This window comes from Ptiloglossa arizonensis, chromosome 1 (assembly GCF_051014685.1).
Source record: "Ptiloglossa arizonensis isolate GNS036 chromosome 1, iyPtiAriz1_principal, whole genome shotgun sequence".
Lineage (NCBI taxonomy): Eukaryota > Metazoa > Arthropoda > Insecta > Hymenoptera > Colletidae > Ptiloglossa > Ptiloglossa arizonensis.
The window spans coordinates 23,970,569-23,991,649 of record NC_135048.1 but is presented as its reverse complement, the minus strand read 5'-3'; the positions used below and the strand labels follow the sequence as shown (position 1 = coordinate 23,991,649).

The 21,081-nt window shown below is 36.1% G+C and overlaps 2 protein-coding genes across 3 annotated transcripts; both read left to right on the top strand.

The window, feature by feature from the left end:
- Positions 1–10,160: 10,160 nt before the first annotated feature.
- LOC143149882 (uncharacterized) lies at positions 10,161–12,415 on the top strand. Its single transcript, XM_076317664.1, has 3 exons — positions 10,161–10,274; positions 10,884–10,980; positions 11,999–12,415. Exons 1-3 carry the CDS (start codon positions 10,263–10,265, stop codon positions 12,265–12,267), a joined length of 378 nt encoding a protein of 125 aa, XP_076173779.1. The 5' UTR covers positions 10,161–10,262; the 3' UTR covers positions 12,268–12,415.
- A 387-nt stretch (positions 12,416–12,802) lies between these two features.
- Tko (30S ribosomal protein S12 technical knockout) lies at positions 12,803–20,816 on the top strand. 2 transcript variants are annotated; one of them, XM_076318206.1, is made up of 5 exons: positions 12,803–12,946; positions 13,153–13,191; positions 13,290–13,337; positions 19,518–19,742; positions 20,618–20,816. In XM_076318206.1, the coding sequence occupies exons 1-5, from the start codon at positions 12,883–12,885 to the stop codon at positions 20,749–20,751; spliced, it is 510 nt and encodes a 169-aa protein (XP_076174321.1). In that variant the 5' UTR covers positions 12,803–12,882; the 3' UTR covers positions 20,752–20,816. The 2 variants fall into 2 exon arrangements, with proteins under 2 accessions (XP_076174321.1, XP_076174331.1); XM_076318216.1 differs by lacking the exon at positions 13,290–13,337.
- Positions 20,817–21,081: the final 265 nt, after the last annotated feature.

The window sequence follows — 21,081 nt, the reverse complement described above, 5'->3', positions numbered from 1 at the left end:
CGATAAAAGTTCAATCCACCCAATATTTCAATTAAACGCAATTTCTATTAAAAATTGCGAATGTAACTTTAATCCGTACAAATTTGTTTACACAGAGTAATTTACTTTTTACTTCTAATACATCACGATACACATATCAACGCGAGTAAAATTCACATACGTGAGAATAATTCTTTATTCGATAAAAGTTTCTCGGTATTCGATAAAAGTTCAATCCACCCAGTGTTTCTATTTTCAGTTTCTTTCAAAAATTGCGAATGCAATCGAAAACAATTATTCCAAGATTACTCCACTCTACTCCTTATAAGTAAATATTGCCTCGAAAATAAATAAAAATTCCAAAGGAACGAGAGACTCGTCATCGATACCTCGTAACACTTACGAAAGACAAATATACAGCACTCCTGAAACCAAGTGCATTCGAAGGGTAATCCTTTTCTGTATTCCCCTCTCCTCTCCGCTACAAGTGTCGAACATCCCCTCCCCGAAAACAACCGTGACCAACAGTTTTTCAACACCCTGTGTGTACAAACGTCGCGTTACCTCGTAGATGCTTTCCATCTCGCCGGTAATACGGTCCTTTGTAGGCTGGCCGACGGATTATTAACTATCATCGGACGGTAAATGTAGCGTGGTCGCGGCGCTGACGATCAATAATTCATGCGCGACGAAGTTGCTCGCGCTCGAAAAGGATTAATTCGGGCATACGACCCTCTCGAGCATCGCGGTCCTCAGCCACCTCCTCCCCCTCCCCCACTCCTCTACCGTGCACTCACCAGGGTCCATTGTCGCCACACCCCCTAACTCCCACTCCTCCGACATAGGGTCTACAGGGTCCATTGTCGGCCCCCCCTTCCCCTTTTATCATCCTCCGGCTCTCTCGCAACACCAAGATCGACGAACTCCGTATTTATAAAGTTTTATGCCTCCTCCCCTCCCCTTGGACCCCCTCCCCTTGCGTCGTTCTCGGTAAACGCGGCCGACGGAAGATTCGAGGAAGACGGGCCATTGAAAGGCACGATGAAAACTTCTTAATTCCGGACGTGCTCCAGTTTCCTGGCCACGATGGAGCGGAGAGGGGAATGGAGGAGGGAGGAAGGGCCGTGCCCTCTTCGTCGTTCGCGGGGAAAAACCGGCCTTTTCATGGAGCCGCGGCGTTATTACGATCCGGGAGGAGAAAAGTTCCGCTTCACACTCAACTGGGTATTAATGGAGCCGACCTTCCCTCCGCGAGGAACGCGAGTCGTGTCGCGCGACGATAAATGCAAGCCCCCCCCCCCCCCTCCATTCCTCCACCTGGTCCCTCTCTCTCTACCGACAGACGTCGTAATCGAGGAAACAGATCCACCTAGGAGACGTTCCACGGGGATTTATACTCATCGGGCGTGCACGCCTCCGTGACCCCCACCACCGCCGCGGAACGAATGGGAACGTATCGCGTGACTATGATTTTATTAGCCGCCCTCTCGACCCTCGGCTTCCGAGTAATTTAAGCGACTCGGTGACCGTGGAACGCGAGTTCGTGCACGGTACCACGAGGAATCGAGTGACTCGCGCTCGGGGCACGTGACACCGTGATCAACCCCCGATTCATGGAGGGGGCGGCGAAATCAGGAACGTTTGTCCTTGGAACGTGTCGCGGATCGATTGTTACGTTTGAACTTTTTTTCTTTTCTTTTTTCTTTTTTTAGAATGGAGGCTTCTGTTATTTTCTAATCAACTGTGTAAATAATTGTTCAGTCAACGGTGTTGGAATTTTTCGATCGCGGTGCTCGGAACATCTTTCGAGGGTTGAGATCAGCTGGGATTGTAATGGGAATTTTCAAGCAGACTCGCTGGAATAAATAGATTGAGATTATTGTTTTGAAAACTATTGTTTAAAGTCTGATAGTTACTCGAGTGTACGAGACTGACCAAACTGACTGCATTTGTATTATTATTATATATAATATTGGGTTGTTCGGAAAGTCATTTCGTTTTTTTTTTTTTTGATCAAAATTAAACACAATTTTTATCAAGTATAGAAACATTTTATTAAATTATACATTCTCCATTTTGGAAAACGAAATTACTTTCCGAACAACCCAATAGTATAGATAACAGTAAGATCGAATGTTAAACAGATTTTTTGTTACTTCTTCTATTTTCTCTTCGATTGCATTATTGAGATACACACTCGTGAAACTGTCCAACGATTCTAGTAGAACATTGATAACTTTGCATACTTTGCACAGTCTATTTCTGAATCGTCTAAAACAATTATTTATTAAGGAAACTCGATCAAAACATTGTAATAAAATACGTTCTCCTCGTGCCACTTTTAGTGCATCGAACTAGTGTAATTTAGTAATATCGTCGTGACTGATCATTTCTCATATGAGATCTTCACTTTCTCATTTTACGTATATTTTCATATATATTTTAAGATCGTCGCGAAACAGTGACAAGAAAGTTCATTTCGTCGAAGATTTGATATAAATTCGTTAATCTTCCCGACCATAGTTCGCCGGTTTCTCGACAGACATATCCGCGAGGGTTGCCCTCTGTAAAAGTTATCGTTTTCATAACTCATCCCGCTCAAAGAGGGTGGCTCGTGCCAGGGGTTGACCGACCAATGGAAATATGTCCCTGTTACGAGAGGATTAGCGAGGATTAGCAGAAAGATTTAGAATCGTCTCTCGCGTTTGGCGCTCGCTGCGTCTAATCTGAAAATATGATTGTCTTTCCTTAGAATTCCCAAGGCATGGGTCTTCCCTCGATATAAAATACTAATAATCGAAACGTCGTAATAGTTTTCTCATTTATCGGGTGGTTGAGCGATCTTTCGATACATTATCATTCCCCGGAGTGTTGCAATAAATACGAGGAGAATCTGGCGTTGAAAATTAATGAAAATTTTCACTTGAAATTTTAGTTAAATTCTCTTTGCGTCTGAAATATAAAAAAAAAAAATTTGTTTATAAACTTTCTTTCGCATTGCAGAAAATTAAGGTAAACGAAACAAAGAACACCAATGTCTCGTCTTCTGGAAAAGAATTACAAAGGAATAGTTTTTTTTTTTTTTTTTTTAATTTATTTTTCTTTTCTCTGGTATTAATCTTTCGGCTCGCGCGTACTCGAAGACCACGTTCGCTCGAGGAGGAAGAAAATTTTCGAAAAAGAAATTTCTACGTGATAAAGATGCATCGTAAAAATATACCGGATTCAGCGGATTCGTGTTATACCTACCCCATGCTTACCGGTGCGAGTGAGGCGAAGAAAAACAAGATAGCGTCGCGACTCGTCATAAGTTCAGATTACGAGTTGTTCAAACGACCACCAACGTAAAGAAACGAAGAGAACAGTTTTCTTATCTCGAAGGAAACGCACATAAGCTGCACATTTCTTTTCATAGTTTTCGTTGAAACGCTTCAAAGTTTCGTCGAATACAACTACAATTTCGAGAATCTCGAAGTAAACGCGATAACGTGAACATTTTCGCAATCGATACTGTACGTACGTATTTACAAACTCGTTCGAATTTATCGAACTGTTTGAAATTCAATGTTAAATTTCGTCGAGCTTGTTGCTCTATTAGAATTAAAGTAACTACAAATGGTAATTAATAAATTTCTACGCAGCATAAATCCTTCATTTTCCTAAGTGAGGAAAAATTAAGTTAGTCTTGATAAAATTTGTTCAATTTGCTTCGTAAACTCGAAGACAACATTATTATAATAATTTACAATTAACGCGTCGAAGTGTATATGAACAAATTTATGCATCACATTTAAGAAAGTAGGACAAATATGTCGCATAAATTTGTTCGTAATTCCACGAAAATTTTATTAACAATTTTCACTTTTTCCATTGTCGTTTCTTATTATTTTTAAACAAAAATATAAAATGATTGAGTTACTTATTTGCACACTCGTTCGTTAATATTCCTCGATGTTAATTTTTGTTATATGTTGCCTCTTCTTTGCTAATCCAAATATTCAAGAATTATTCTGAAATTCAAATGTAGGGAAACACAACGAAAGATACATTTCCGCTACATAGCTTCACCATTAGTTTACTGTTCCCAGGGGCGTACGAAGGGTTGCGTACGACGCTCATGAAGGGCTACCGTTCAAAGTTATAATTGCTCTATGTTACGCGAAAGGATAGACGGACGGAAAACCGTGTTTTTCTGCACAAAGTGCCAACATTTTTCTCAAACGCACACCATAAATAAAGGTAACATTGTATCCAAACTTTTTATTCAAACGATTCAATCTCGATACACATAAGAGTATTACTTTATATATCTATCGAACAAAATTTATTCGATCCTTATTCGAAGTTCTTTTCAAGCAGCGTACAATGGCACATGAAGTTTTTTAATGAAATCTTCTTATTTTGTAAACTGTGAAATGTTTGCAATCTTACCAACCGATATAACCATAAGTTTTGAAGTATTTTGCGATTTTAATTTGAAAACAGTTACAGGATCCTGTCCGTGTAAATAACCACAATCAACCCTTTACGGAACTGTAAATGAATTTGTAATGCCATTTATCAATACCTGATTAATGCATTGTCGAATTTATAAATTAGTAAACACAGTGCAGAAATAAATGTTATACAGAACTAGTACCATAAATAAATTAGTACAAATCAATCTATTAAAAGTGTTTACGGCTCTAATGTAAGCAGCAAGTTACAAATATGGGTTCTTAGTTGTTGTCAATGTAAATTTCCATGCGTTGGATATTTTCCAATCAATTATGCACAATGTATCCCTCCATATGTTCAAAGAAAAATACAATTAAAAAAAAGCACTGTGATTACCGACAAAGGTATATTATCCGTGCTATAATGGACTTTTCTCGAAAAAGACAATTTCTGATTTACCGGTTGTAAACAAGAAAAGTGTAACACTTTTAAACAATATTTCACATTGTTTCTAGCTTAATAGATTGATGCCCCTTTCTTTCCATAACTTGTTATACCTTTCTACATTTATACTCCTGGTTTCTCTAAATATCTACATTACTTTCAGAATATTTGAAAATATATCACTTTTAAACGCACCTTCTGTGTCTTCCGTAAAGACATCATAGAAGAGAAACAAAGTTATACCACTTATTGTTTTGTATGAAATTGCAGAATGACTATTAAATACACAAGGCAATGCATTTTTCAATGCATTTTTTGTTGTAGTTTTATTAAACTATACTTTCCCAAACAAAGTATAGTTCATGAGATTTCTCTCCAGTATCTGCAACTTTTTCTTAGTAATTTCATTTAAAAGCATTACTTGTTTTCCTTTTTACAACTTTCTGATATATTTCAAACCCACAGGTATAGTACACTTATGATGTTAAATTCAGAAAAAGATAACAAACAAGTATTTGTTATTAGACCTAATTATTAAAATGACCAAACCTTACCTAAATGATACACATTTTAAAACATTTAATTTACTTAATGGGACGATAAAGATTTCCTCTTTACGATTATCAGTAACTAGTCCTCCTTTTCGTATCTCTAAAATCCATTTGTTAAAAAATCTGCAATTGCAAGGTTAGGAGTTTGACTTGAAAAGAAAGTATAAGATTATGTATACAATATCGTCAGTGTAAATAACACGTTTTTGAACATACAGCGCCATCTATCGCGCTCCCTCAAACTACACAATACTTTTATTTACATCGATATCGATGCTTGTCGATAAGATCGTAGCTATTTTACAGATAACGCAACAATTAAATTATTCACAATTTAAAGTCCAATTTTGTGTACTTTTAAACGTATTTTCTCTCTAATGCAGACTAAATGTTAAAGAGTGAAAGCTCGGTCGTTCGGTCACAATTTATTAAATTGTGTCGGTAAAGCGATGCATTGAATTACCTAGCGCGTGTTTCCCACTGTAAGTACAGAACACCTTGCCGGTGTTGTAAGACGGTGCTGCCTAACATAAGCTTCGAAGCTTATTGTCTATCGTTAGTATAGAACAGGAATGCTGGCTAATAATATGTTGTGTGCGCGCATACCGCGTAAACACAATATAGCTTCTGGAGGGTGTTAATTCCGCGTAAAGGGGGCTCGTTCGCGAACAAACAGCTGCGAGACAGTTATATCGCATCGAACGTAACAAGGCTTCCTTTATAAACGCTGCATTTGACACGATTTATTCGTTCGATAATTTAGGGACGATCTGCCTACCACATCGATCTTGAATTATTTCTACGCAGCCAATTTACGTACTTTGGTAAGAACAATCATAGATCCCTGAAAGCCGCAGATCACTGTGGTCAATGAACGTAAAATGTACCCGTAATTTATCAGGCTTTAGGCGATTCGCCTCGTTCCAGAGCGTGGTCGCAATTACGAAGTTAGTCGCTTATCACGTTATCGACGGTCAATCTGACGATCAGAGTAGAAAGAGGGAGACTGCGACCCTATAATCGATATTTGTTGCACAATAACCTAACAATATTTTACGACTTTCGAATCGAGTACTAAGTAAAAGATTGCTCAATAAGTTTCGTCGGAGTTGAAGATGTTATCACTGCTCGATATTCAATTTTTTCCATTGTAAAAAAATACTATGACAGTTCAACTTTGAACAACTGTAAATATACGAACGAGTCGACGGATCTACACGAAACTTCACACATGTTCATCGAACAGTGGTACCATCTTTAGAAAAATAAAACAACGAACAGCCTGGTATTTAGTAATATTCACAATTAAGTACACAATTTATAATTGCGTTTCCTTGTGCAATAATGATGTCAGCATTTACTTTTACATCGAAATGAAACGGTCAAAGATCGAACTGGCATTATTTGACTGTGCAGATTGTTATCAGTTAAGTGCACACGTGTTATACCACGTGACAATTGGAATATTTTATAGAGTAATTTATGCAATCTCGTCTAACCAGATGCACCGAAATTTCAAGTTCGTAGGTTAAGTTTGTCATTGATCGAATCGAACAAAATTCCCTATTTTTCGGTGTCTCTCAAATCGTTAAAATTTCATGCTCGTAGATTTTGTAGGATGTCTTATATTAGGTGTTTCACCTTTTATATTATTTCATATTGTTATCTTTATAATCAGAAAGTTTTTCTTTCGATCTCAGTTTTCACACCCTAGTTGATTATTATGTTAAATATCATATCCAATCTATTGTATTCTATTTGTAGTTTGTAGTTTAGAATAATGAAGAAGATTAATGAAGCGAGCTCTCGTTTAGGTTAATATATTAAAAATCGACATCAATTTAACCTTATTGCAAACGATTGAATTTGGTATTAAAATCACAACAAAGAATCAATATTAAAAGTAACAAATTAAGAAGAGGATCATTTTTTGCTTAAAAAAAAATAATCGACGTTTTTAATTCTACTGTTGTGTTTCGAATTTAAAATAAACAATGAAAGGCGCGGTTCTATATCAAAGAGGTTTGAAGTTTTCATTTATGAAAAGTAACGCTACCTCACTGATCGCGAAAGTATTCAGTGAATCATTTTTTCCGGCACACTAATCTAGCAAATAATCGACAACGAATTGTAATTAAATATATACCAACAATTTAAACTTTTACACTATTCCACAATAGAATCGATGACTCACACGAACTATAAATTACGAAGATTTCGATATCAATTTTTGGCAAATGGAATCTTGACGCGTGACTGTTTTATAATTTGCATAATTTTTGTAAACAGTTTTAGCGATCCAGTGCTACTAGCCAGAATTGTTCCTTATTGAAATAAACATTTTAACGAAAATTGATCTAAATTAAATTACATTCAGACGTTTTTCGAGCATGTGAATAAATTGGTTATAGGTTACGAATATCGGATATTGTTCTATTCGAATAAATTTGAATTCAAGTGTTTTATTAGAATACAAATTTACTCGAATAACGGTCAATTTTGGCATAAACGCGACTGTATCAAAGTTATGTATTTACCTGTTATAATCGCAAGTATTTATATCTTATCAGTGTGAATATCTATATGTTAACTTGAATAGTTGGGTAAAAATTAGTAATATTTCAAAACAAAGTTTTCTAATCGAAAACAAAACAATTCCAGTTGATAGTAATATTCCAAACAAGACAACTCCAGTTAATAGTAATATTTCAAGACAACTCCAGTTAATAGTAATATTCCAAAACAACTACAGTTAATAGTAATATTCCAAAACAACTCCAGTTAATAGTAGTATTCCAAAACAAAAGAACTCTAGTTAATAGTAGTATTTCGAAACAAAACAACACAAGTTAATAGTAATATTCCAAAACAATTCCAGTTAATAGTAGTATTCCAAAACAACTCCAGGTAATAGTAATATTCCAAAACAAAACAACTCTAGTTAATAGTAGTATTTCAAAACAAAACAACACAAGTTAATAGTAGTATTCCAAAACAACTCTAGTTAATAGTAATATTCCAAAACAACTGCAGTTAATAGTAGTAATACAAAACAAAACAACTCCAGTTAATAGTTGTATTCCAAAACAACTCCAGTTAATAGTAGTATTCCAAAACAAATTCAGGTAATAGTAGTATTCCAAAACAAAACAACTCTAGTTAATAGTAGTATTTCAAAACAAAACAACACAAGTTAATAGTAATATTCCAAAACAACTCTAGTTAATAGCAATATTCCAAAACAACTGCAGTTAATAGTAGTATTACAAAACAAAAGAACTCCAGTTAATAGTAGTATTCCAAAACCAAACAACTCCAGTTAATAGTGATATTCCAAAGCGAAACAACTCCCGTTAATAGTGATATTCCAAAACGAAAGAAATAACAAAATAATAATTCCCATTAATTCCCATGGGTTATTCTCGAGCGAAGACAGTGGCCGGACTGGTGGCGCGACAAACGAGCCGAGCGAGGAAATGCGTGCATAGGTCGCAGGACGCAAAAATCCCGAGATTCGTATTTTTACGTAAGACTGCAATCGAAAACCGTCCCCTTAGCGTTCAGTAATAGTGAAAGTTTCGCTATGGATGAAATTCGAGATGCGCGGAAAATAATGTGACGGGTACTCGCCTAGCGTGTCGTCGAAATCTCCGCGGCGCTTAGGCCTCGTTGGGATGAGCGGCCACGATGATAGATAGAATCCTCGATGAAAAATCCTTTCCGCAAGAATACGGGAGGATCGACGCGGCTCATCCACTTTCGACGTATCTCGATACTATCGGTCGACAATTAACCACAAACGCGAGATACAGGTCAGCCGGCTTCGAAACCACGTGTTCGAAGTTCGACGCGAAGTTACCGGCTTGGAAGACAAAAAAAAAGAAAAGGAAAGAAAAAAAAAATAGACGAAAAAGAAAAATAAAAAACAGTAGAAAAGAAAAAGAAAAATAAAAAACAGTAGAAAAGAAAAAGAAAAATAAAAAACAGTAGAAAAGAAAAAGAAAAATAAAAAACAGTAGAAAAGAAAAAGAAAAATAAAAAACAGTAGAAAAGAAAAAGAAAAATAAAAAGCAGTAGAAAAAAGAAAAATTAAAGGAAAAGAAGTCACAACGCTTACCGTGTTCCTCGAATAGAAATTTTCGTACGCCCGTGAGAGGGAAGGGGGGGTGAGGTAGTGGCGGCACGCAGGGTAGGTGCGCTATACCGTGCGCATGCCTAGATCGAAGATTGTTTCTTCATAATTTTTTTTTCTATTTTCGTACGATCGCTTGCCAAACTAGGAAGAAAACAATAACCGTGATATCGTTTCGTCCATGAATAACGATTTCATTTTCTATCGCCATCGTTGATCTTTACAATTGACCTATTTTTTTCAAACCGACTCTACGCCCCCCAATGTACGCGATATCTTCGCCTGATCTCGTAACAAAGAAACCAGAAAAAGGAGTGAAAAAAAAGAAAAATAATAGTTTCGCGACAAGAGCGGTGCAGGTAGAATTGCTTTTAGAAAGGCGCGTAGAACCCGCAGCACGTGGCGGCGCGCAATTCTGCGACACGCGTACACGCGCGTTCCGTGCAACGCGACACGTACAAGTGCGCGCGCATACACACAGCGAGACGCGGCGTGCGCGCGCATACACACAGCGAGGCGAGGCGTGCGCGCGCATACACACAGCGAGACGAGGCGTGCGCGCGCATACACACAGCGAAGGCGAAGCGAGCGCGCGCCTACGACGACAACGGTGCGGCGCGGCACCGCGCAAGAAATCACTCCGGTGGTATAAAAGGGGGTGTATTCTCTGGGTACTGCATCAGTTACAATTGTGAACTGCCCATCGCTGCATTTACAACATGAAATTCATCGTAAGTGGCAACCGATTCGCGAAAACCACGGTACCTCGATTTTCGATCGACTCGGTTCGACAATACGCAAACGCGACGATACGTAAAGTACTTCTGTATGGGTATTGCGACAGTGATGGGAAACATTCGAAAAACAATTTCTCGCGAACGTTTCGACCCTACGTCACCTTTCCGGCATTACGAGATATACGTTCGTTTATATTTTGTAAACAATTAACGAAGAGTGTAACGAATATCGTGACCCCGATAGTTCGAGTTTCAAAAAGAGAGATCTCGTTTATAAATTTACAAACATAAATTAAGCATTCTTTTATCAAGAGAATCGCTTCGAAAGAGAAATCAATTGTATTTTTCTTTTTTTTTTTCTTTTTGGATAATTTTCGGTAAAAATTCACATTGTATCTCGTATGTTTATTCGATTCGAAAGGTGTGAGGTTTTCAAAGGCTTCGATCGAAAGTATTTGTTTTCGGATAATTAATTACGCTCTCACGGGTTCCATATTGGGATTGTTTATTTTAGATTGTTTTCTTACCGGATTGTTAACAATTAGACAGGAGCGTTCGAATGAAAGGAAGAGTGAAGTGTTTAATTGGTATTTTCTTCCACAGATCGCTGTCGCTATCGTAGCCCTGGCGTGCCCTATCTACGGCCAGGATGAAAAAAGAATCGAGAAGAGAGGACTCACTCTTGGATTGGGTTCCGGAGGTAACAATATTTCATACTTTACCAATATTTAACTCTAACACCACTTATTTTGTGTCGTCTATTCGAATCTGTAATCATTTTCATCGAAATGAAAAATCAAACCTGTACAAGGGTTGACGAATTACGAAAATACAAGGAAATTTGATGTCAAAGAATATTCCCTAAATATGACCATCCAATGAATTTAAATTTCAGTAATAGAAAATCCTTTAAGAATTTAATCGAATTAATAATATATTTCTCATCTCGAGTTTCCTCCATTTGTACTAATGAGTATCATCGTGTAACCCCTATTGGGTTGTTCGGAAAGTCATTTCGTTTTCCAAAATGGAGAACATATAATTTAATAAAATGTTTATACACTCTAAAAAAATCGTGTTTCATTTTTACCAAAAAAAAAACAAAACGAAATGACTTTTCGAACAATTTAATAATTATGTCAATTTCGTATGTGCCTCGATTTTGGATCAGAACGCAACTACCTAACTGGGTAACCGGAAGGTTATACAATATGTGGTTATCTTTAGGTATCGATGACCAGTTTCGTATAACAAATTGGCCGATTTCAGTTTAGACCTAACTCATAACAATTCCAAACCTAGTGAAATATTATTTTTATTTCACCTGTTGAAATACTATTTTTATTTCACCTATTGAAATATTATTTTTATTTCACCTAATGGAATATTATTTTTACTTCGCCTAATCGAATATTATTCATTATTTTACCTAATGAAATATTATTTTTATTTCACCTAATGGAATATTATTTTTACTTCAATTAATCGAATATTATTTACTATTTTACCTAGTGAAATATTATTTTTACTTCACCTAATAAAATATTATTTTTACTTCACCTAATAGAATACTATTTTTACTTCACCTAACGGAATATTATTTATTATTTTACCTAGTGAAATATTATTTTTATTTCACCTAATGAAATATTATTTTCACTTCACATAATGGAATATTATTTTCACCTCACTTAATGAAATATTATTTTTTATTCGAGGACTCGGCGGTGGATTGTCAAGTTCATCCCTCAGTCTTGGAGGGGGTGGTTTAGGTGGTCTTTCCGGTGGACACGGGCTGAGAATTTCCGGAGGATTGGGTGGTGGACTTCACGGTGGTGGACTCTCTAGTGGACTTTCTGGAGGATTAGGCAGTGGACTTTCTGGAGGACACCTTGGCGGACTATCTGGAGGACACCTTGGCGGACTTTCTGGAGGACTTTCTGGAGGATACGGTGGCGGACTTTCTGGTGGCAGAAGCCTATGGTGAAAACGAACAGTATTGATCGATGCTGGCGTGCATTGATACGACACAGAGCTTTATTCAACAGTACTACACTTTCCTAACATATATTTACCGGCTAAATGAGTTTTTATACTGATGTCTCACGTGTGAAATAAATTTTAATACTTTTTAACTAGTGGTTCGATTCTTCCTTCCCCCTACTACTGTATCGATTAATTATTAAGAGGAACGTAATTGTAAGTTGAACTGATTCACGAGTCGAGGAAAAAGTTAGGTGATAAAATGGCGTTAAGTCGTAATCGGTTGTTTCGACCTCTTCTTAAATAACCGTGGGTTTCCTTGAAATGAAATAAAAGGTTTACTTTGATAGTAATTTCATCTTTTCCTCGACGATTAATTATCCGAAGAAGATTGAACTATTAGTATTATCAATTTGGAGGAACAATCAAATTATTGATCTCCTTTTTACATAATTGATGGTTCGTACCTGAGTTGTACAGATAATGTAGAAATGTACTTTACCGACTTCTCTTTTAATAACGCCACGCAGTTCAGCAGTTTCTCGCTAGATAAGCAGTGAAAATTTATAGTTGTGTTATTAGAATATGATTAATTATTGAAAAATAACTGGCGTCAATCATGAATACTTTGGTTAAAAGTATAGCGAACATTACTAGATCTTTCCTAGGAAATTCTATTGAAGGTATAATTGTTATAACGTTATGGTGTTAATTTTACACTTTATGGTCTAACCTAGAATCTAACCTCTCTGTAGATGGAGTAATATATTTTATTTTATAAATAATGATTATGTCAGGCAATATTTGATTGTCATTCATATCTTTATTTACTTTCGTATAAATTTTATTTTTCATTAAGCATTTAATATATTGCATTTGTTTGTTATAGGCACCAGGCCCCACTTAACGAGACTATGTGCAAATCCTGGTACGCAAGGTTTTTTTTATTTATCAAATTTAACACCGTGCAATATATCGAATGAAATAAGTTGCTTGAAAAGTAAGAGCTCTTGGTTTTCCCAACAGGAAGTCTATTGAACCCTGCTAGGTCTTGTGTAGGGAACATATTACAAGGTAATACAGAAATAAAATTTAAGCTCTTGTCTTAGTTTCATATTAAACATCTTTATTGTTTAAAGTATACTAAAATGTAATTTATTTACATAAATTTAGAAATGGAATTAGGCACGCACAGTAGAAATTCGATTATAAGAGACCAATGAGAAACAAACTGTCCTTAAATTACTGGTAAAGGAAAATTCTATTATATATAACTTAGTATATAATTTTATGTTTGTAATTTCTTTAATGTATCGGTTCATATACTTCCTCTATTAAGGTTAATTTAGCGTAACTACTTTCTTTAATTTAGCTTTCTTAGATGTTTCCTGTAATTAAATCGCTCTATTATATCATTGCAACTGGATAAACATTGAATAATAGAGATTCTACTGTACCGTGCTATAGAATAAAAGAAGATTCAAAATCTTGATTCGTGGACAATGCGAACCATTCGTTGAATAATCAAAACGAGACAAAAATGTTTCCAAAAATGATTGAAATGTAACAAGTTGAAAATGTTGGGTAAAATTTAGAAAAAAGAGAAGCACTTTTCTTTAAGTAAGCCACGACTCACGGTTGACCCATTTACGTGAAATCGTGCGAAATTTCCACGACCTTGTTTGCGTTTCCCATAAGTGTAACAAGGCCGGACAATGCCACGGAAATTCGAACAACATCTCGAGTTTCCGTAAGCCTTTTGGACAGATCCGTATCTCTGTCGGAGTAAATGCGGGAAAGGGGTGGTCGACCTAAAAAGGGACTACGGCTTTTCAGCATTCTTCCTCGCGAAAATGCGCGTGGCTCGCAAAAGCGCACGCAGTCTCTACCTCTTTGATCCCCACGAAAAGAGATCTCGAAATGCAAAAAGGAATCCGGCTACTCCGCAAGAAAGGACACGAATGGGGCGAGAGCTAGGTTTTTCGTGGCCAATAGCGAAAATCGGTGGGAATCGAAGGGGGTGACATGTCCATTTGTGGTTGACCAGTTGTCAGAAGCGATCTGTGATGGGTACAGGCTGCTGTAAGACCGTTACTCGAATTTTCCCGTTTCTCACACTATGACGAGTATTCGTTGAAGTTTCATTTTTTTTTCTTTTATATTTACATGAATTAATTTCCAAATGTAATAATTGTTCTATTATGGTTTCAACAACCTATTTAGGGAATTTTCATGTCCGTTACTCGAATTGTCCCGTTTCTCACACCGTGACGAAAATTTGTTCGATTTTCATTTTTTTTTTTCTTTTATATTTCCATAAATTAATTTTGGAAGAATTTTCAAATTTAAGTATTGTTCTATTATGTTTTCAACAATCTATTTAGGAAATTTTTGTATCCGTTACTCGAATTTTCCCGTTTCTCACACCATGACGAGAATTCGTTGAAGTTTAATTTTTCTTTTCTTTTATATTTTCATGAATTAATTTGCAAATGTAATAATTGTTTTGTTATGGTTTCAACAATCTGTTTAGAGAATTTTTATGTCTGTTGCTTGAATTTTCTCGTTTCTTACACTATGACGAAAATTCGTTGGATTTTCATTTTTTTTTCTTTTATATTTCCATGAATTAATTTCCAAATGTAATAATTGTTCTATTACGTTTTAAACAACCTATTTAGGGAATTTTTGTATCCGTCGCTTGAATTTTCCCGTTTCTTACACCATGACGAAAATTCGTTGAATTTTCATTTTTTTTTCTTTTGTATTTCCATGAATTAATCTCCAAATCTAAGAATTGTACTATTACGTTTTAAACAACCTATTTAGGGAATTTTTATATCCATTACTCGAATTGTCCCGTTTCTCACACCATGACCAGAATTCGTTGGATTTTCATTTTTTTTTCTTTTATATTTCCATGAATTAATTTCCAAATCCAAGTATTGTTCCGTTATAATCTCAACGACTTATTTAGAAGCTTTTATCTATGTTAAAGATCTTTCGAACAATTCCACAACTCGTGATAACTCCCAAACAAGAAAGAAACCAAAGTCGTTCATAAAAATTGAAATTAATTGTTCGCCAAACGAGAAAATTAATTCTTGCGCAGTCGATTCGAGCGATCTATTCACCCTGAATATACTCATCGAAAAGTTTCCAACTCCCATTTTTTCATTCGTTAACCAAAATTATACGATATTCCATTTCTCGTTTACATTTAAATAATTCCAAAGTAATCTCAAATTTCCCCTTAGAAACTTTATTATTCACCAACTCATATTCAATTACTATATATATACTTATTCTAAACGACTTTAAACCTTCTTTACCTATTACTAAGAAAGAAAAGATTCTCCAAAAATGTTCAAATAAATATATTTAAAATCGAAAGCTTTCTCGAATCGACCAGACAACAACTAATCATTTTTACCAGCACGTTTCCTTTCCTCGTCTTCTAACTTCTTCTATCAACCTTTTTCTCTAGCTTCTAATTATATAAAATTAGTAACACTTCGAAGCAAAGATCATACCAAAAAAACCTCTCCATCGTCATGTCTTCGATGTTCCAGCCACGGCGCTAGTAACCAGTTTTTAATTACGTAAAATTTACAATATTTTCGAGGTAGAACGGGTCGTAACCCGAAAATAATCCATAGATTTTACCTGTACTGGATCTTGGCTGCGTGGCCGCGACAAAGGCGTAACCACGACGTCGAAAATTTTCGCAATGTAATCTTGCGCATTGATCTTCGGGAAAAGGGGTTGCCTTCCGTGCATAATAGGTTCTGCTGGTCTCTTGCCTTAGTTAAGTCCGAGTTAGGTCGGATTAGCGGTGCCAGGCTTGGACATCTGTCGTATTGGCGGACGGTGGTCAGCCAGATCTCGAAATGAACAACAATGGTACAGTCTCTGCGAAGAGACTGCCGAAATCGTGGACTCCACTAACCCGAGAGGATATCACGAAATTGTCCTGTCATCCTCGACGTTACGCTCGAACTGGCGTCTCGGCGTGGACACGTTCGTCTCGGGCCACGAAATCTTATTCATCACCGTGGATCATCGATTCTGTACGATGATTTCGGACCACTTAGGGCCAATTGAATTTCTCGTTAAAATATATATATGAACCAGCCCCGAAATAGTCGAAGGAAACATCGTATCGATAGCATCGGTAAATTGATTTCAATTTGGTGAGAACAAAATTACACCAAAATGACCACTCGGTGGATGATCAATATTTCTCGCGCGTACTAGGGTGTTCGATAAGTTTTGTTGTTCGATAAAAGCACAGTAGGTTTATCAGTATAGTACAGTATAAATTGCTCGTAAAAGTATAGTATAGTAGTAGGTTGTTCAATAAGCTTTGTTGTTCGATAAAAGTATAGTACTAGGTTGCTCGATAAGTTTTATTGTTCGATAAAAGTATAGTACTAGGTTGCTCACTATAGTACAGTATAAATTGCTCGTAAAAGTATAGTATAGTACTAGGTTGCTCAGTAAGTTTTGTTGTTCGATAAAAGTATAGTACTAGATTGTTCGATAAGTTTTGTTGTGCGATAAAAGTATAGTAGGTTGCTCAGTATAGTACAGTATAAATTGCTCATAAAAGTACAGTATAGCATTAGGTTACTCAATAAGTTTTGTTGTTCGATAAAAGTATAGTATTAGGTTGCTCAATAAGTTTCATCGTTCGATAAAAGTATAGTACTAGATCGCTCAATAAATTTTGTTGTTCGATAAAAGTATAGTACTAGGTTGCTCAATAAGTTTTATTGTTCGATATAAGTATAGTACTAGGTTGCTCAGTATAGCACAGTATAAATTGCTCATAAAAGTACAGTATAGTACTAGATTGCTCAATAAGTTTTGTTGTTCGATAAAAGTATAGTACTAGGTTGCTCAGTATAGTACAGTATAAATTGCTCATAAAAGTATAGTATAGTACAGTATAAATTGCTCATAAAAGTACAGTACAGTACTAGATTGCTCAATAAGTTTTGTCGTACGATGAAACTTATTGAACAGTACTACATTGAACAGTACGATGAAACTTATTGAACAGTACTACATTGAACAGTAAGATGAGACTTATCGAACAGTACTACATTGAACAGTACGATGAGACTTATTGAACAGTACTGTTATTGAACAGTACTACATTGAATAGTATGATAAGACTTATCGAACAGTACTACATTGAACAGTACGATGAGACTTATTGAACAGTACTGTTATTGAACAGTACTACATTGAATAGTATGATAAGACTTATCGAACAGTACTACATTGAACAGTACGATGAGACTTATTGAACAGTACTACATTGAACAGTACGATGAGACTTATTGAACAGTACTACACTGAACAGTACGATGAGACTTATTGAACAGTACTACATTGAACAGTACGATGAGACTTATTGAACAGTACTGTTATTGAACAGTACTACATTGAACAATATGATAAGACTTATCGAACAGTACTACATTGAACAGTACGATAAGACTTATCGAACAGTACTACATTGAACAGTACCGTTCAATAAGTCCCACCGAACGACAAAACCTATCATATTCTCTGAAGAAAATTTACTTAAATACAAAGGTGAAACGATTCGATATTGGTCATTAATCTCCCCAGAATTATATTTGACCGTTTAACGAATAAATATTTTACATTGAGAATGAAAAAATTGCCGAAATCGTCCGTACAGTTATTGACAATCGATTCGGGAATATCGTTTCCCGACTCTGGTACTTTCGAACGACGCGAGACGAGATTTTTTAGGTTGTTTTCTAGATTGTTGATTTCAACTGTTTCCCAAAAGTGGTGGAAAAAGAAGAAACGGTTCCGCGAAACGAGATAAACTCTTTCGCAGTTTTGCGAACCGGCGCACGTTGCTGTTCACTTCCAGGCTTTACGATCTCACGGGTCGTGAACGTTTCGTGCAAGGGTGGACCTAGCCTCGCAACAATGTTGCTTAATAAGCTTATACACGCTCGAGCGGGAAAGGACTGCTTTCGCCTAGCGGCTTGCAGATGTCAGGCGTCCGTCATATTTGATATTCCGTCGTTGGAGACCCTCTTTTCTTAGGCTCGTAAGATTATTTGCGAAAGAGTTTTCAGTTTCCCGGTACCGTTACCACTCAGTGGGCCCCCCCGTTTTCCTAGGGCCCCGGTCACAATGCCTTTGACTAGGACACGTTGATCCCAGAGGACACTCCACGTCTCTATCTGGCTCCTCGACGAGTTTCGAGACCCTTTGTCGCGTGGGCTTCGCATAATCTTTGCTCGATGAAAACGATATTGACGACTTCGGTGATGTATATGTGGGCCTGGACGATACCATAACCATGGTGATTCAACGAATTGACACTTTGTTGTGATTTTAGTTGGGGAAAATGTAGGTCAAGTACGCACCGAATATCATTTCGTGTGATTTTTTCTTTTATTCGATTTAATGGAAAAAAGTTTATTAAACTGTTTTATTTGAAGAAAATGTGGGTCAAGCCGAATAAGATTTCGTGTAATTTTTTCTTTTGGTCAACTTAACGGAAAAAAGTTTATCGAACAGTTTTATTTGAAGAAAATGTGGGTCAAGCCGAATAAAATTTCGCGTAATTTTGGAAGTATTCTGAATAATGTTTATCGAATACATTTATTTGAAGAAAATGTGGGTTAAGTCGAATAAAATTTCGTGTATTTTTTCTTTTATTCAACTTAACGGAAAAAAGTTTATCGAACACTTTTATTTGAAGAAAATGTGGGTCAACCCGAATAAAATATCGTGTATTTTTTCTTTTATTCAATTTAACGGAAAAAAGTTTATCAAAGACTTTTATTTAAAGAAACTGTGGGTCAAGTGCGCACAGAATAATATTTTAGATAATTCTCTCTTTACCAAGTTTGACCTGAGAAAGGTTTATGTAATCTGTATACGTAAAATGAAATTCTCTTCAAGATTTATCGAAACAAATTTTTCGAAATATTTACAAGCAGTAAGTACATATAAAAGAAACTAGAGTTTCTACCAATTTCGTTCGAAATCGAATCGAATTCTTTGAACGAGAACATAATAGTCGAATATAAAATTTCGTTTAAATTCATTCAGCTGTTCACACTGAAAAAGAATTGTTTATTTATTAATCGAAACGCGATCAAGGGTTCTCGAAACGAGGAATTTCGTAACGGTTTCTCGATTATTGACAATGTTTACCCTCATTTGTTATTGTGAATCGTTTCGTTGCACCAGGCTTCGAACAGATACGACTGGGATCATCGTTGTTGAGGATGCACAGGCTCGGGAGGCCCTATAAAACTTACAAAAAGAAGAAAAATCCATTGGATGGAAAACCATTCGCAAAAGGTGTGGTCATCAGGACGGTGATCAAAAAACCAAAGAAACCAAATTCCGCGAACCGAAAGTGCGTTATCGTGCGACTCTCGAATGGCAAGGAAATGACTGCCTACGTACCCGGTGAGTATACCAGAAGAGGAATAATTAGTAATGTAGTTAAATATAATAGTTAAATTACACTCGCCGTGGGAACTAGATACGTTTACAAGCAAGTAAGATCGTTCAGTGATCTCACTATTAAATACTACGTTTTTTTTGACATTTTTGTTTATTCGAAATACACGTTTATATCGCGTCGACGTACTTTCTACAGCGAGTGATAATATTGACACTTAGACGATTACGCGATGGAGTCCATCGGGAGCTTATTATTTCGTTAATAACTCATTGATTTAATCGAATTAGTAGTTGCCATTTTAGGCGATCCTCGTCTCTTAATCGCTTTAATCCTATACTGTGGGTTAACGTGTTCCTAAGTTATTACAATTTAATTGAGATTTAACGATTTAAAGCTGCTTCTCGTGTATTTAAAACTCTGTATACCGACTCGAGCCTGTAAAATTATGAATTTTATTTTCGGGGTAAAATTTGATAGTATTTTTATTCATTCTTGAAATAAAAGTGATACGATTGTAGGTGTGAAAACAACATTTGATAAAAGATTATCTAGTCCGTGAGATAAATTGTCAGTGTTGCAAAAATTAAATAAAAATTAATAAATGAATACAAAATTTATTATTAAATTAATGTTTAATATTAATTTTTATTCCGACGCGTGTGGAATATTAATTCTACAATAAATAATATCGACCAATTCATCGTCCAACAAATAAATACATTAATGGTAATATTTGCCAAACAGATACTCAGCTCGTGACTTATTTATCATGTAGATAAATGAAAAATGCGTAATCGTCTAATGGTTGAACCGAAACTTCCAGATACAGCCAATATCGTTGTTCGTTCATCGTCGTTCACATCGTTTCATATTACAGGAATCGGTCACAATCTTCAAGAGCATAATGTAGTGCTTGTCAGGGTGGGAAGATTGCAAGATACACCTATGGTGAAAATAAAATGCGTTCGCGGGAAATACGATTTACCACATGTTGTCAAGACCGTAACCTAATCGTGTAATTGGAGGATTGAAATATAATCGAGGGTAATTTCATAATATAGACATAAAGTACTATACTCCGTGACTGTTTTTGTGCTAGTGCCCAAATATTAAAGAATTAACTCTCTCCCCTCCCCTACCCAACACTGTTTATGTTTCTTCGGTTCGAGCGACCGGCGATCCAAAGAAGAGCAACGAGCGACGCCTACAAGAATCGAATTTCACTCGCCAACGAAAGTAAATTTATTAAACCATACACGCCATTGTATCTCAATGAGAACATCGTCGATGAATCGGCGAGCTCCTCCCGATGAAAATGAGCCCAAACACGACCATATTCCG

Bases quoted from the DNA above. Each gene is read 5' to 3' on its own strand.
- LOC143149882 (XM_076317664.1), top strand. The intron at 10,981-11,998 runs GTAACAATATTT...TTTTTATTCGAG, and splicing joins TCTTGGATTGGGTTCCGGAG to GACTCGGCGGTGGATTGTCA.
- Tko (XM_076318206.1), top strand. From the start codon at position 12,883: ATGAATACTTTGGTTAAAAGTATAGCGAACATTACTAGATCTTTCCTA. The intron at 13,192-13,289 runs GTACGCAAGGTT...TTTTCCCAACAG, and splicing joins GAGACTATGTGCAAATCCTG to GAAGTCTATTGAACCCTGCT. The intron at 19,743-20,617 runs GTGAGTATACCA...TTCATATTACAG, and splicing joins AATGACTGCCTACGTACCCG to GAATCGGTCACAATCTTCAA.